This window comes from Pinus tabuliformis, chromosome 7, assembly GCF_031772625.1.
Source record: "Pinus tabuliformis cultivar Carrire ecotype Pingquan chromosome 7, CPIR1, whole genome shotgun sequence".
In the NCBI taxonomy this organism is placed as follows: Eukaryota; Viridiplantae; Streptophyta; class Pinopsida; order Pinales; family Pinaceae; genus Pinus; species Pinus tabuliformis.
In genome coordinates this window covers 758,100,347-758,114,568 of record NC_142293.1, presented here as the reverse complement: position 1 = coordinate 758,114,568, position 14,222 = coordinate 758,100,347, and the positions used below count along the sequence as shown (strand labels likewise).

General features: G+C 41.3%; 1 protein-coding gene across 2 annotated transcripts in view; it reads left to right on the top strand.

Annotated features, from left to right (window-relative positions):
- Positions 1-13,970, top strand: part of LOC149249739 (inactive glucose-6-phosphate 1-dehydrogenase 4, chloroplastic-like) — a 315,894-nt gene extending 301,924 nt beyond the window's left edge. Inside the window, exons 7-12 of one of the 2 annotated variants that reach the window (XM_089458775.1) lie at positions 191-299; positions 396-436; positions 12,112-12,232; positions 12,335-12,546; positions 12,974-13,174; positions 13,373-13,970. In XM_089458775.1, coding sequence (XP_089314901.1) covers positions 191-299; positions 396-436; positions 12,112-12,232; positions 12,335-12,546; positions 12,974-13,174; positions 13,373-13,610 — 922 coding nt within the window. In that variant the 3' untranslated portion in view covers positions 13,611-13,970. Of the gene's footprint in view, positions 1-190; positions 300-395; positions 437-12,111; positions 12,233-12,326; positions 12,547-12,973; positions 13,175-13,372 lie in introns of those variants that run through there. The other variant, XM_089458776.1, reaches the window with a different exon arrangement.
- The last annotated feature ends 252 nt before the right edge of the window (positions 13,971-14,222 follow it).

Genomic DNA, 14,222 nt, shown 5'->3' with positions numbered 1-14,222 from the left:
TATATCTGTGTAAAATAAGTTAGAAATCCCATAGGAAATATGATTGTTGTATTTATCTACGATATTCCAAAGCTAGCATGATATATTTGAAATTCAAGAATATCTCTCTCCATAGAGCTGAACAACTTGATATATGAGAAAGTAGCATGTTATACATGGAGGTACAAGTTACTAAAAGCATTAAATGCAGGATAAATCATCTTCTAGGGAGGGAACTCATCGAGAACCTCACAGTATTGCGCTTCTCTAATCTTGTCTTTGTGCCTTTATGGAGCCGGACATACATACGAAATGTACAGGTATAACCATATTTTATAGAGCGAAGCATTTGCACGACTTTTTGTAGTCATTTGATGTTGCAACCTGACCAGAAAGAACTTTGTTTTGAACTACAGGTGATAGTATCAGAAGATTGGGGAATGGAAGGAAGAGGACGGTAAATGCATCTCGCTATAACCTCTGATTTTCCTTTTCGGCTTTATTCAGCTATTTGCAAAGTTGGTATTCAAACGTCTGAGAAGTGACTGTTTTCGCCACAGAAATCAAATTCTTAATGCGAAGTTATACCAAATACATACAAACAAGTGCCTATTTAACACAAGAATACTGGATACCATTTGATGAGACAGGGTTTATTTTAAAAAGGTTTATTGAACACTTGCTGTAGTCTGAGAAATTGCGTCATCGAGACGTTTTGAAACTAACATCCTATACGTGGAATTTTTTTATCATACTTGAGAAACACATCGGTAATTACTTACAGGCAGAAGCGTCCTATGACCTAATTACTAAGTTACCAGGATTTGGATCCGGATCCACCAGCTTTTTGAAAAGACAGGGTGCGTTCATATATGATGAGAAAACAGCATTAACAAATAATTTATAATTTTAAAAAAATAAAATATATATATAAATTTTAAATATTTAATCTTTATTTTCTAGACATTTGTAATATATAATATTTATATAAAATAAATAATATATACCAGGAATAAATAATAATTAATCTAATCTATTAACTATTTATATAAATAAAATTATAGACTATAAATAAGTTAATAATTTAATTTTCTATGGGAAAAGTTTATAATTTACCTTATTTAACTACCAGTTTAGATCCATCTTAACTTTGGATCTACCAAACACTGAGAGGGATCAAATCTCTGTGCATCTCAAGAGATTTGATCCCTCCGGTGCTTGGTAGATCCAGAGTTGAGATGGATCGAAGCTGGTTTAATCCCCCCTTTAAATAGGCTATATTCCACATGAATAGTATGGGTAATACCATGGGTTCTCATAAGTCTGGGGCCCAAAAACCATAGGTAACTTGATCAGGTCAAGTTTACCTTAACTACCCAACAAAAATTAATAAAAAAAAAATAATGTAGAATTTTTATTTTAACATAGAGTTATTTTTATTTTAAATTTACGTTAACTACCTAACAAAAATTGATAAAAATAAAATAAAAATGTAGAAATTTTATTTTAACATAGAGGTATATTAATTTTTATTTTTATTTCATTTTATTTCGACAAAGTCAAAATATTTACAACATCTCTTGCACACTGGACTGAAGAGCGCTTCTTAGGCGCAATAATTTTAATGTACTTTTAGTAATAAATGGTAAGTGAGCCTTGGTGGTGTGATTTATTTATAACCCCGAAGGAACCTTTGAGTTGTATATTCTTTGAGTTTTGGCCATTTATCCTACTATTTCACAAAGGAATATGGGTTATATCAACGTCTGAAAATTGGAAGAAAAGATATCCAAAACTTAGTAATCAGGGACTTGCTAATAATCATCATGGATTTGATTAAGGGCTCCAACTCGTTGGATGATAGGATCACCTTGGCATTAAATGAGATCTGACACTCGACCTCTTCCTTCTATCATCTATTGTATATTCTTTAAGCTTTGGTAGGTACCAAAGCGTGACGGGAAGTGCTGGTGGAATTGCAGTCAGGATATAGTAGGGCCAGGTTTCTAGCCAGGAGAAATGTCTCGCACATGGCATCTTGCACTTCTGGTGAGGACGAAACATACTTTGCACTCTTACAAATTATGGTCTTATTTCTTTTAGCCGCCATGCTTACTATCACGCCCCTATCCTGGCGGTAGTCTTTCAACCGCACATAGGCAGTGGCGGCATTGGTACCCAGTTTCTTTTCACCAATACTCTCGAGTACGGACTACGCCTAACATTCAACACTTAGAATATTTTCTTCAATTTACTAAGCATTCATCATTCTTTTACACAACGGAAACATTCATCATTGTCATTATAAATATATGCACAATGGATAAAATCTTCTTTTAAAGGGAGGGGCAACTCCCTGGTTAGAGTCTGCCCGAATGATAACAATAATACAAATTTACAAATATCTTTACAATCACAACTTTTGCTAGGCAACCCCAAATTCACCTTTGCAAAACTGCCAATTTTCAATTCGGGCTGTCGTTTAGGGTCGCTCACCTCGGGTCGCCTTTCATTCAGCCTTGCCCAGGCTTGGCTCATGCTTGGGCAGGAGTGCCCGCTCTCGGGTCGCCTACCGCAACTCTCCATTGGGTAGGGCGCCCACTCCGTCGCCTTCCGCACCCGCACTTCACCGTTTGCCCAATCGCTTCACCGTTCACCCGTCGCATTCACCGTTCAACCCGAACCAAGTGTCGTGTTGTTGTCCAACACTCCGGGCAGGAGCGCCCGCGGGTTGACTCGCCGTGTGGGCGCGCCCGCTATGGTAGCTCGTTTGTGGCAACGCGCACTTCGTATTGCTTTCCTAACTTGCCTTGTGGTTATGTCCACCCAGCTCGCCCGTTCCGCAACTCCACCTGCTAACTCGTCTGCGGTTACGCCTTCACCGACTCGCCCTACTTTCTGTTTGCTCAGCTCGCCTGTTCGGCATGTCTGCACGACTTGTCTGCGGCTTGCCCACCTGTTGTTCGTCCGCCAAACGTTGTGCCGGTTATCTACCTCAACAAGGTGTTTCGGCCCTCGGTCCGCCTACACACTTGCCTCCTCAAGTGTGCTCCTCTTGCTCGTCCAAGTTAAGATGTAGCTCAAACTTGCTTGAGTGCTTGTCGCTTGATTGATGCCTTATCCCTCCATTCGTCCACCATATATATATGGGTCCTCCAAACGATAAGGTGGGTCAGCCTGCCCAGGCCGACCATGTAATTCGGCCATTGAATCACCAAAGTCATGTCGGCTCACCCCAACCACACGTCGACTTCACCAACTCGCTCAGTTTTTCGACTCCATATAAACTCGTCGCACTTCTCCACACTTAGTTGATTTTCGCCCTCTCAGTTTTTCGACTCTCTTGTTGGCTTGTTGCAACTCGTTGCACGTTTCCCTTGGGTGCGTTTAACCGAACGCCCAACTCATCGCACATGCTGACTCGTCGCCTTTAACCGAAGGTTATGCCACCGCCTGTTGCACATCGCAAACGCCAACTCGTGGGTGTGACATACTCCCCCACTTTAAACGGTTGTCGTCCTCGACAACACCATCATCCATCATCACAAAGTGTCGCTAGCTCCAACATCTCCAAAATGTCCATGCTGCCCATCTCTGCTCCAACATCGCATAAACCACCAAGGTCTATGTCTCCATAAACAGGAAGTCTCCTCAATCCATGATCATCAATCCACATCTGTTGCACATCCACATGCTGCCCTATCGTGGAAGGTTTGGTCCCTCCAACTCGACTACATGCCATCACTACAACATATATCGTGTCTGACCTCATCATGTATCGTCATCATGTGAATCACTGCATAATACTCCATCCAACACAACATCCCAGCCACAACCAAGACATCTAGCTGACACAAACTCAGTGCACTGTATGCCCTCATGTCATCGAACTAGTTGGGTAGCTAATCCAACCGTGATGCTCAAACCATGAGAATGTACCTCCTTAGGTCATCGTTGGTTGTTTCTCAACATCCTGTCACAATCTCAACTTGATCAAGAATCCATCCAAGTGTAAAAATAAGCCACGCCCAGGTCCATGACATATCCATCAGCTCATCTGCAACATGCTGCCCATGATGCTAATGTCGATGTGCTGTCATACAGTTGCATACATCCAAGCATCATCAACCTGTCAAAGAAATAAGCCTCATCTCCAAGGCCCCTTGTAAGGGTGGTGCAGTCCTCCTAGTTATCAAGGACCTGCACACACCTATCTCCAAGGTTGTCTATCGAGAAAGGAGGGCTAGGAAGTTCCCTCCCTGACTCTCATCCACCCATGTATCTGATTGATACTGCGTCCTCAAGTACTTGTGCACAGCTTCAACCTCCTCATGTGTACAACCAAGCTTCTCAAGCTTGTCTTTCATCAACTGAAAGTCATATATGCCCATGGCATACCTACAAAAATCCACTATGCCAGCCAGATCTCTACCTGCATAATCTTCTCCAACCACTGCCTTTGAAGAAGTATTCAAACTCCTTCATCCGCAACTCCATGGTGAAGATCCTTTGTAGAAGATGCACCTGTCAAGTGTTTCAAGATGTGTGAAACTATTTTTCCACCTTCATCTTTTCTTCTAGCTCTCGCAACAAAGTCAACTAACTTCCTTTCCTTCGTTGTTTGAGTCATACATCCAAGTCCTCTTTGCTCCACATAATCATGCTTCACATTCAGATCCTTTGGATACAAAGTCATAGAAGCCATCCTTGGTCTATATCCCAAGCAACTTCTCCTATTCATCGGAACCAACATAGTTTTCCCTTCAGCTGTAATCAAGACAATGTCTTGGTCCACCATTGGTATGGCTTGTGCAGCTTTAGAAAGTCCTGCCCCAACACCATAGTATCATCATCCAAGTCAACAATCCGCAAGTCCAACTTTCCAAACTATGAACCCACTCTCACCTAAGTGTCCTTCAATACACCTGTCACAACTTTCATGATAGAGTTCATTGCTTTGAAAGCACTCATTTCTCTCCCCACTTCAGCGTTCTTCCCAAAAGATCTTGCTGCTTTCCTGCTAAGGAAGCTATGAGTAGCCCCCGTGTCCACCAATGCATCAAAATTCTTTCCATGTACGGTTACCTGCACAAAACTCAACTTCAAGGCATCACCATCCTCTCTAGGCTTGATCTTGCATCTTACTTCAACAACCTTCTTCAACAATTCGACCTTAGAAGAGTCTTTCGACTTATGCTTTGACCTGACTTCCTTCTTAAGGTATTTCAGCTCCTTGTTCGGTTCATCTAAGCAACTCGATCCTGGTTTAGCTTGAGTTCCTTCAAGCTTCTCCTCCATCGCTTTCTGCTTAAGTGTACCTATCAAGCACACATTGACTCCTTCCATCCGAAGTGACCCAATCTTCCGAACATCTTCCTTCATGTTTCGGTGATAGTCCCCAAGTCTGTCAATGTAATCGAGCTCATCTTGCTCTATCACAATGACTTTCTACCAAGAAAGTCCTTCTTAATTTCATCCTCAAGTTCCTTGACTTTTGCCTGCGCCATGGTGCTCTTCTCCCTTAGTCGAACTCGTTCATCCATGAGTTCTTGGAGTCTACGATCACCCTGTCATATCTTCTCATCAAGTTCATCGAGTTCAACAATCTTCCCATGAAGATTATTCAAGTCCTTCCACATGTCCACTATCCTGTCTCCCATATGTATCAAGAGTTCCCACTCTTGCACAAGAGCTTCATAGCGTTTCTGCATTTCGTCTTTCCAATAACCTGTCATGTCTTCAAGTTTTTGAAATGCTCTTTCAACCATCTTCATCCGTTTGACAAGTCTTCAATACTTGCTTTATCCTCAACGGTCCTTAGCTTCAAAAACCCAATACCAACTGTCATGAAGCTTTCACTTCAACCTGCAAAAAGCTTCTTGATACCAATTGTCATGAAGTGTAGTTGTATCACTCCCAAAAAGCCTCTGATCCTTGTCACGAAGTGTAATGGGATCAACTTCAACTAGTTCTCTGAATCAGCCTATGATACCACCTATCACACCCCTATCCTGGCGGTAGTCTTTCAACCGCACATAGGTAGGTGCGACACCGCTACCCAATTTCTTTTCACCAATACTCTCGAGTACGGACTACGCCTAACATTGAACACTTAGAATATTTTCTTCAATTTACTAAGCATTCATCATTCTTTTACATAGCGGAAACATTTATCATCATCATTATAAATATATGCACAGAGAATAAAATCTTCTTTTAAAGGGAGGGGCAACTCCTTGGTTAGAGTATGCCCGAATGATAACAGTAATACAAATTTATAAATATCTTTACAATCACAGCCTTTGCTAGGCAACCCCAAATTCACCTTTGCAAAACTGCCAATTTTCAGTTCGGACTGTCGTTCAGGGTCGCCCACCCTGGGTTGTCCTTCGTTCGGCCTCGCCCAGGCTTGTCTCGTGCTCGGACAGGAGCGCCCTCTCTCGGGTCGCCTACTGCAACTCTCCATTGGGAAGGGCGCCCACCGTTTGCTCGGTCGCTTCATCGTTCACCCGTCGCATTCACCGTTCAACCTAAACCAAGTGTCATGTTGTTGTCCAACACTCCAGGCAGGAGCACCCGCAGGTTGACTCGCCATGTGGGCGAGTCCACTATGGCAGTTCGTCCGTGGCAGCGCGCACTCTGTGTCACTCGTCCGATGTGCCCTGCGGTTCTGTCCACCCAACTCGCCCGTTCTGCAACTCCGTCCATTAACTCGTCTGCGGTTACGCCTTACCCGACTCGCCCTGTGGTTCTGTCCACCTAGCTTGCTTGTTCGACCTGCCTGCACGACTTGTCTGCGGCTCGCCCACTTGCGGTTCATCCACCAAATGCTGCGTCGGTTATCTACCTCGACAAGGTGTTTCGGCGCTCGATCTGCCTACACACTTGCCTCCTCAAGTGCGCTCCTCTTGCTCATCCAAGTTAAGATGTAGCTCGAACTTGCTTGAGTGCTTGTCGCTTGATTGATGCCTTATCCCTCCATTCGTCCACCATATATATATGTGTCCTCCAAACGATAAGGTGGGTCGCCCTGCCCAAGGCGACCATGTAATTCAGCCATCGAATTGCCAAAGTCATGTCGGCTCACCCCAACCACACGTCTGCTTCACCAACTCGCTTGGTTTTTCGACTCTCTTGTTGGCTCGTCGCAACTCGTCTCGTCGTCGCAACTTGTCACACGTTTGCCTTGGGCACGTTTAACAGAACGCCCAGCTCGTCGCACATGATGACTCGTCGCCTTTAACCGAAGGTTATACCACTGCCCGTCGCACATCACAAACGCCAGCTTGTGGGCGGTGACACTTACCATCAGGCTATTGTTGATTGTCCTTATATGACTTTCCTTTTTATGAAAATGCGTTTTTTCCCTGGTTGCCCAACTTCTTCCCTTCCTACAAAATCTGTGATCACCAATCCTCCCTCTGAACCTCATTCCTATTTTTCTTATTCTTTGGATTTCTGTTGTCCCGGATGACATTAGTATTTTGGGTGCGAGGGTTGTTGTGAGACCTCTTGGAGACACATTTTACAAACTTTTGGTGTTGTGGGGGTGGAAGTATAGGGTGGCCGTGTCTATGTTGCCGGTGGAATTGCAGTCTTTGTTGGTTTTGTATCTGTGGGGTGTGTGCATATTGTTTATGAATGGTAGAAATTTTAACGACATGTTGCATTCTAAGAAGAGAACATATAGAACATATCCAAATAGGAGAAGCTGTGTCTTTGATTATTTTAAATGTTGATTGTATATGGTGGGTGAAGAGAGGATATGTGTAAACAATTCTCTCTGAGATCTCTCACTGTGTGACGACAGAATAGATAATTGGGTGTCGCTGTAAGAAAACTATTTCTTCAGGGGCTAGGCTGTGGTGGTGTCTAAATGTTGGTAATGCTGGCTTGAGTAGTAGGTGTTTGTATATTTGGGCCTGTTAAGAGCGCTCAAATTATTTGATCATGTATCCTCTCTGCCACTATCAGAGACATTCTGTGATCGATAATGGAGTTCTAGGGTGGTGGATTCTTTTTCCGGCATCTCGTATTTTTTCCGACGATGAGAAATTAGGATATCCCAACTTCTGAGAAGAATTTCGAGGACATCTTGGCTTATTCTGGACATTTCCTTTTCGGGATTTTATTCCTATTTTTTACCCCTTCTGGAGTGACGAAGGTAGTAATTGCAATGTTGCATGTGCCTTATTCAATATCCACATTTATCGTCAGATCACTGAACTGGATCTTCTAGGGGTGAAATCGAAGGTACAGAAGGGTATTTGGACTGCTCGAAGCATCTTTTGAATGTCCTTGTGCCATCATTCCTTCCAGTTTTTCCTTCTCATTAAATTTCTCTTTGGCGTGGACCGTAGCTGGCGTTTGGCAAGGAGGGGTAGTTACTGACGCCCATTGATCTCACTTGATCCCGATATATATGTTCGCTCTGGTTAGATCTCCCTTGGAAAATTCTCATTGTCTTTCATTTAATTATCATGGGGTGGTGTCAGGGAGTTGGTGGGGGGTGGATTAGTAAAATATTTTTCATAATCTTTTCGCATGGATGAGGGTTTGGCCTCTCTTGAATCTAATGTGGAGGCTCACGAGGCTTTCGTACAAGCCACGGTGAAAGCAGAGCTCGAAAGGACCACTTGCCCCCGTACTCCTTGGATGAGGAATTAACATGGTATCAGAGCACTCTTCGGTGATTGCTCTTGCTTGGGCTTTGTCTTCACCTCAGCTCTGATACCATGTTAAATTATGGTATGTTCTATGCTTATTTTTCTTCTTATTACCCATAGATTAGCAATCACATATACATTAAGTAAAGTGCAGATAAAACATTAAATGATCAATAGAAAACAAGCTAAGACAAGAGACACAAGATGTGGCGGCGAGCCAGGGACAAACCCCAATGCGGGGAAACCCTTTGATCAAATCTTCTTTTATCTTCAATAGTTCAGCAGAGAGAAATAGTACAAAATCTGAATTCTGTAATTTTATATCAGTAGCAACAAACCCTAGATCAACAAAGTCAAACTTGGTCAAACTAGTTGAAATTGACCTCTAAAATGCTTGGTCAATTTCTGGTCAACTTGTCCTCAAACAGCCTGAAGAAACAGCCCTTGAACAGCCCCAAAAGTATAGTCAATTTGCAGATTTCTGAAGTCAACTTGCAGCCCTAAACTAGGGAAGTCAACACCGGTCAAACCAGAGGTCAGATCACCTCGATTTTTGTGCCAAAAATTGTAGCCTGCCTAGGAGAGGCAACCACACCCAATCCGCACTTTTGGATGGTCAACGCTTCTAAAAGAGATGACCTGCTGCCCTAGCGTACTTCTTTCTGCGTCTTCCTTGCCTTAGGACGTCTTCTTTTCAGCCACACGTGTGAGAGAGAGAGAGGCTCCTTTTATGCGTAGGAGAGAGAGAGAAGATGAGTGAATGAATTGTCCAAATGAGGAGAATGCTCCTCGTATTTATATGCAAACGTTGAGGATGAATAGACGTGACTGTTGGGCTTCTGAGCTTACATAAGTTTGCTGGCCGACCTTGACAATTTGTCCATAATCAAAATAAATTCATATCTCCATAAATACTTATCGGAATCGGATGATCTTCAGATCAATCCTACACCTCTCAATGAGAGGAATCTAGGAAAAATATCAGAAGCCATAAATAAGATGATCCACATGGAGTTTGGCTCTAGTTGCCAATTTTAACAATATCACGTGTCACTTTATCATAGACTGTGTCCAACAAGGGGCAGTACAGTTGAGGTACACCCCAACAGGAGAATAGGTGGCAGACATTCTCACCAAGGCCATAGGAAGAACAACATTTGTTTACTTCAAGGAGAAGATGGGGATAGTGAAGAATCCATTTCAGTAGCAGAAGCGGATAGTATAAGGAGTTGCAGTGCAACAGTTAGCAGTGACAGTGCTATGGGCAGCATGATGCAACATATTCAGAGGGAGCTACGATACAGATGTAGTAGTGACAGTTACAGTGTCATGGGCAACAATACAGGTTGCAGCAGCACAGTGGATGAGGGGCAGTTGGCCGAGCATCAACAACGCAGAGGACCGATGTCGTGGATCAGTGTGATGCTTCTGTTGGGAAGTATTGCTAGAGCACATTCCTCGCTAAGAGGGAGTGTTGATTTTGGGTAGCATTGGATGTGCTCTAGCTCCAAAATTTTGTGGAGGGGCTAGAACACATGAGATCTCCAAGACCCAGAAATCGTTTGGAGAAATTCCACCCAGATGAGGAGTTATTAAAATAATTAATATTTTTAATGGGTTCCTAAGTCTAAACTTAGGAAAATAAAAATATTAATGGGTATTAATAAATATATGGGTGAGAAGCTTCTAAGAAACGAGGATCAATTCTATTTTAATCTTAGCGGTTGATTAGAGACTTATTCTCGGTCGTTGATTCATCAACAGGAAAAGTATAAGAGAAGACTTGAGAGTCATTTGGAGATACACTGGGCAAATACTCAGTACCCCGAGGGAAATCGATTCTCAAGGAGAAGGAGTTCGATTTCAGAGGGAGAGTTGGAAGGAAGAGGAGGGCATCAGCAACAGTCAGTGACTGAGGAGGAGGTGATGCGGGGTATTCGAGAGACAGCATAGAGGGAAGAGCAGGGAGACAACACCATTAAAGACGCAGTCCTCACGCAGGCTGATGCGGAAGTGATGCAGAGGTGGGTGAAGGGTCTCCAAGGTGTCAGAACCTCTCCAGGAGGAGGAGAAACTGTCGCAGGTGTTTTCTCTCAGAAGTTTCTCAGTTTTTCTGTGGAATTGTTTCTTGTAAAGCGATTGTTGTTGAAGATTAAAAAAACCCTCATCTGCTACACCGGTTTTCCCACATTGGGTTTTTCTGGGAGCAATTGTCCAAAAACAACTGTGTTGATGTGATTGATTCTTGTGCTTTTATATCAATGTTATTTTCTCTATGTAATTATGTGATAACTGCAGTAGAATTTATTTTAATGTTTACTGAAGGGTTTCGTAAATAACTTATTGTGAGAGATAAGTAGGTGAAATAAATTAGTTACTACAGTAGGATTTCTTATTAGAAATTTCACATGCTCTTGTATTTTTTGGAAGGATGGAAATGGTCTATGGAAATGCATTTATAGATTCTGAACTAAGGAACTTTATTATTATATTCAACCAAATTATTTTTTGCTAATTGACTTAATAAGTGAAATATTCATGATTATGGAATGAGATGGTTCAAGAGGAGTCAAGGCATTTGGCTGTACCACTCTACGTGCTCATTTTGTGTGGGTGAGCAAATTGCCCTAGACCCAATGGGGCAAGTGAGTGAGGTGTGCTATTAAACGTGCCACCATCCATTTGTTATGGAGAGAACATGCATTATATGGAAGGAAAAAGCTGCACGTTGAGATGTGTATGGGCCCTGGGGTTGTAATTAAGGAATGAGGTGACCATGTATATAGCAATATATAGCAATAGAGATAGCTCCAGATAAGTGTAGGAAAGTTCTGCTTGCTCCTTTCTGAATACTGCGAGGCTAGTACAGGCCAAAAAGGGAGGGCTGTCCCTTGCTGGTATTGAAAAATTAGCCCTTCACTTTTACATTTTGGCGAGTGTAATGTTAATTACACCTTTTCATCCTTCACCTTATTTATCTTCAACTAGAGTAACCATTTATGCATTAACTTCTCATTCCTTTTCTTTTTCTTTTGTTTGTGTTTGGTCTTGTTTTGGTTATTAAATTGCTGCTGATATTGATGATAAGATGATATTTCTGTCCATATTGCTTTAGAAACTTTTCAACGCATCTTTATTTTGATACTTTGCTTGTTATTCAATGTAACTTATGTCTTCAACTCTTGCGTTATGTCATTTCCATCTCTAAAGCTACACTGATTGATTGAGATAAGCGTGAAATGCTATATTTGAAGCGTTCATAATATATGCTTGCATTTGAAATTATGTTACTCTGTTATGATCTGTTACGACTATTGTGTACACATTTTTTTAATGAATTTCCTTACTGGTCTGTTACATTTAATCTATTAAATTTGATGGAAAAGAAATGTAATCACGTACTTTCCTTCACGTTTTGTTTGAATTTGCAACCTGGAAGACATTGATAATATTTTACTCTAAACAGGTATTTTAAGAAATATGGAATCATCCGCGATATCGTCCAAAGTCATATTTTGCAGACCATTGCTTTATTTGCTATGGAACCGCCAGTAGGTCTTGATGGAGAAGATATTCGAAGTGAAAAGGTCAACGCAAGATAATTTTTTGAGGAACTCATTTTTTGATTGCGATGGTTATTCAGGCCATTCCTCCTTTCATTCATTATATATTTATGATCAGCTCTACAGGTTAAGGTTTTGAGGTCAATGAGAAAGCTACACCTTGAAGATGCTGTCCTTGGTCAGTATAAAGCAAGAGTCTTAAAAGATGGGGACAAATCCGATGTCCTCTTCAACAGTCTTACCCCAACTTTCATAGCTGCAGCTTTATATATTGATAATGCACGCTGGGATGGAGTCCCTTTCTTGATCAAAGCTGGAATGGGGCTTATAAAGCACAGGTATGCATACAAATTCGACCTGTTTGTAACGATACCTAGCATATAAACATTTTTGAGAAGCCATAGGCCCATAGCATCCTATGTAGTTGTGTTTCAGAATTGGTTTCTGTGTCTCAGTTTATAAAGTGGCCAGTCAATTGATATTTTTTAAGCTACTTTTCTTAGCGTTATATTCAAGTGACCTAAGGTCTTACAGCTGATCTGACTTATAGCTGGTTCTATTCGATATACAGGACTTTATTTCTCTTCTTGCTCTCTTAGCTTTACTTTTTTTTGTAGTAGTTTTGGGAGATGACTTTGCAATGTCTATGCCATTTGATATGCTGGAATTTACAGTCCCTTTGACGTATTTTGGTATATTAATTTCATTTCATTTCATCTACATAAAGATATGCTCATTGTGCTCGGTGTTGTTCTGTAAGGATAGGGTCGAGATACGCATCCAATTCCGCCATGTGCCAGGTAATTTGTATCGTGAATGCATTGGTCATAACATTGACCTTGCTACCAATGAGTTAATACTTAGAGATCAACCAGATGAAGCAATTCTTGTGAAGATCAACAACAAGGTTCCGGGGCTAGGGTTACAATTGGATTCTTCAGAGCTAAATTTGCTCTACAAAGATAAGTAATGCCATCTTTCTTTCTACCTACTTCATTTCATTTCTTTCAAGAATGTGTGTTGTATGTATTTTTATAATGCTACACTTTTCCCAGTACACCTGTGAATTGTGTCTCCATGCAGCTGTAAAATTGACATTTACTTGATACGAATGATTTCTCTTATTTTTCAAAATTGTGATTGAATACATGTTGGAACTTCCAGGTATAATGTAGAGGTTCCAGATTCATATGAACAGCTGATATTGGATGTCGTGGATGGAGACAACCACCTGTTCATGCGCAGTGATGAAGTAGAGGCAGCATGGAATATTCTAACCCCACTGCTTTATGAAATTGAAGAGAACAAAGTTGCACCAGAGCTTTATCAATTTGGAGGCAGAGGTCCAGTTGGTGCATACCATCTTGGAGCAAAACATGGTGTTCGATGGGCTGATGACTAGTTCAATAGCAATTCTCCTCTATATGTTCGTCATATGATTGAAATACTATTTTTCCATGTTGCAGTACGCAAAACATTCACACCAAATTTTACTACTCCTGAGGGAGAATCCAACTGGGCATAGACCATCTTGTTGCCCAAAATTGGAATTCGTTGTTCGGAGGACTAGTCCACAATTTCACATACAATTCCTCTGCATATGTTCTTAAAATTTCTCCTCAGATTTCCAGCTGGGCTATGTTTTCATATCTTACAGAATCTCAGTTTTGAAAAGCTATGCAAGAATCTAGAAGAAACAAAGCCTTTCAATGGGCACATTGCAGGTTCTTATAATGATCTGTTGAATGCAACTTTATGGATATTTCTGCTGTTGTCTGGAACTTGGAACATGATTTTGGTTGTTGACATGCCCATATTTCCCGATAATTTCTCTCATCTCTAGTTATATTAACATATTTGTAACTTTGTATGCCCTTATTTTTTGAAACAAAGCCTGTTCTTTTGATATATTATTAATGAGAATATTTTAAACTCTTAAACATAGTAAGAAGCCTTTACTTGCAGAGTATTTAGTTTATTCAGTGGCACTAGGGAACTAAATGAGATGATATAT